The following is a 1,575-nucleotide window of genomic DNA, read 5'->3' as shown; positions in this document are numbered from 1 at the left end:
TCATTTATTAGTAACTTGCAGTTTATTAACTTGTTAACATGTTCATTTACCGGTAACTTACAGTTTATTAACTTGTTAACATGTTCATTTACCGGTAACTTACAGTTTATTAACTTGTTAACATGTTCATTTACCGGTAACTTACAGTTTATTAACTTGTTAACGTGTTCGTTTACCGGTAACTTACAGTTTGTTAACTTGTTAACATGTTCGTTTACCGGTAACTTACAGTTTATTAACTTGTTAACATGTTCATTTACCGATAACTTACAGTTTGTTAACTTGTTAACATGTTCATTTTCCAGTAACTTACAGTTTATTAACTTGTTAACATGTTCATTTACCGATAACTTACAGTTTGTTAACTTGTTAACATGTTCATTTTCCAGTAACTTACAGTTTATTAACTTGTTAACTTGTTAACATGTTCATTTACCGGTAACTTACAGTTTACTTACTTGGTAACATGAAATTGATCACGTTTATCAAGACAAATCCTCTGTTTAGCTCTTTTTTATCGATTTTTTTAAAGCTAGAGATACACAATGGATTATCGTCCAATGTGTCCAATACGGAGAATCGAACCCCGGAATTTAGTATTACAAGTTTTCAGGTTTCCCGCTAACCAGTTAACCTTATGAACACACACACAGATATATATATATATTTCAAAATGATACAATGGAATACGCGCTGGTTTCACCGCGGAGAATCGAACCCCGAATTTTGGCGTTATAAGCTTTAAAGTTCACCACTGACAAATTAACGCGCGAATATATATATACATACATATTAATTTCAAAATACAACTAAAGAAAATAAGCAAATAGGTCTCAATCAAGTGATTTTAAAAATTCGTACGCGTGAAGATATATGGTTGAATATAATTGTAATGTTGTTGTTTTTTTTTTCTCTCCTAAACCTCAACAGGTTATCAATTAATATTCCGGAAAGAATTTAATTTGTTGAAACACTTATTATCCCTTTTCAGGAAAACCTCGACCGACCGTCACCTGGTGGCGAGATTATTCATTGTTAGATGGTAATTATACGTTCGAACTTGGCGATATTGTTCAGAACCAATTGAAGATTGAGAGACTACATCGCCACGACCTTTTAGCAGTACTGACCTGTCAAGCGTCCAATAACAACATCACTGTACCAGCATCCAATGCTGTTACTGTCGACATGAATCGTAAGTATACAATGTCATTCAATAAGGATTACCTTCATCGTGCCTCTTGGTTACCCTTGTTTAAAACAGGAGAAAATTATATTAATGTAGAGGCCTTTTATGTCATCAATATACGTCTTTCTAGATCTGTCGCACAGGAACCTAAACATTAGATCTATATTAGAGGAATCTAAATGCTAAGTATATAGTCCAAGAATCTAAATGTTAGGGCTATAATCCAAGAATCTAAATGTTAGGGCTGTAATCTAAAAGTCTAAATATTAGGGCTTGTAATCCAGAAAGCTAAATAAATATTCAGGGTGTAATCTAGAAATCTAAATATACACCTGGAAAAAAGTTAAGCACCCCCGTGTTTTTTTCAAGTGATTCAGATTCGACGT

At 33.0% G+C, this 1,575-nt stretch overlaps 1 protein-coding gene across 1 annotated transcript in view; it reads left to right on the top strand.

Annotated features, from left to right (window-relative positions):
- The first annotated feature begins 1,188 nt into the window (after positions 1 to 1,188).
- LOC106476977 (lachesin-like) overlaps positions 1,189 to 1,575 on the top strand; it is a 5,017-nt gene continuing 4,630 nt past the window's right edge. The window contains exon 1 of the mRNA XM_022380711.1: positions 1,189 to 1,244. Within this exon, the coding sequence (XP_022236419.1) occupies positions 1,189 to 1,244 (56 nt within the window). The remainder of the gene's footprint in view (positions 1,245 to 1,575) is intronic.

The sequence above is a fragment of the Limulus polyphemus genome, unplaced genomic scaffold (genome assembly GCF_000517525.1).
Source record: "Limulus polyphemus unplaced genomic scaffold, Limulus_polyphemus-2.1.2 Scaffold12381, whole genome shotgun sequence".
Classification (NCBI taxonomy): Eukaryota; Metazoa; Arthropoda; class Merostomata; order Xiphosura; family Limulidae; genus Limulus; species Limulus polyphemus.
Note: the sequence above shows the minus strand (reverse complement) of the source record. Positions and strands in the feature narration are given on the sequence as shown.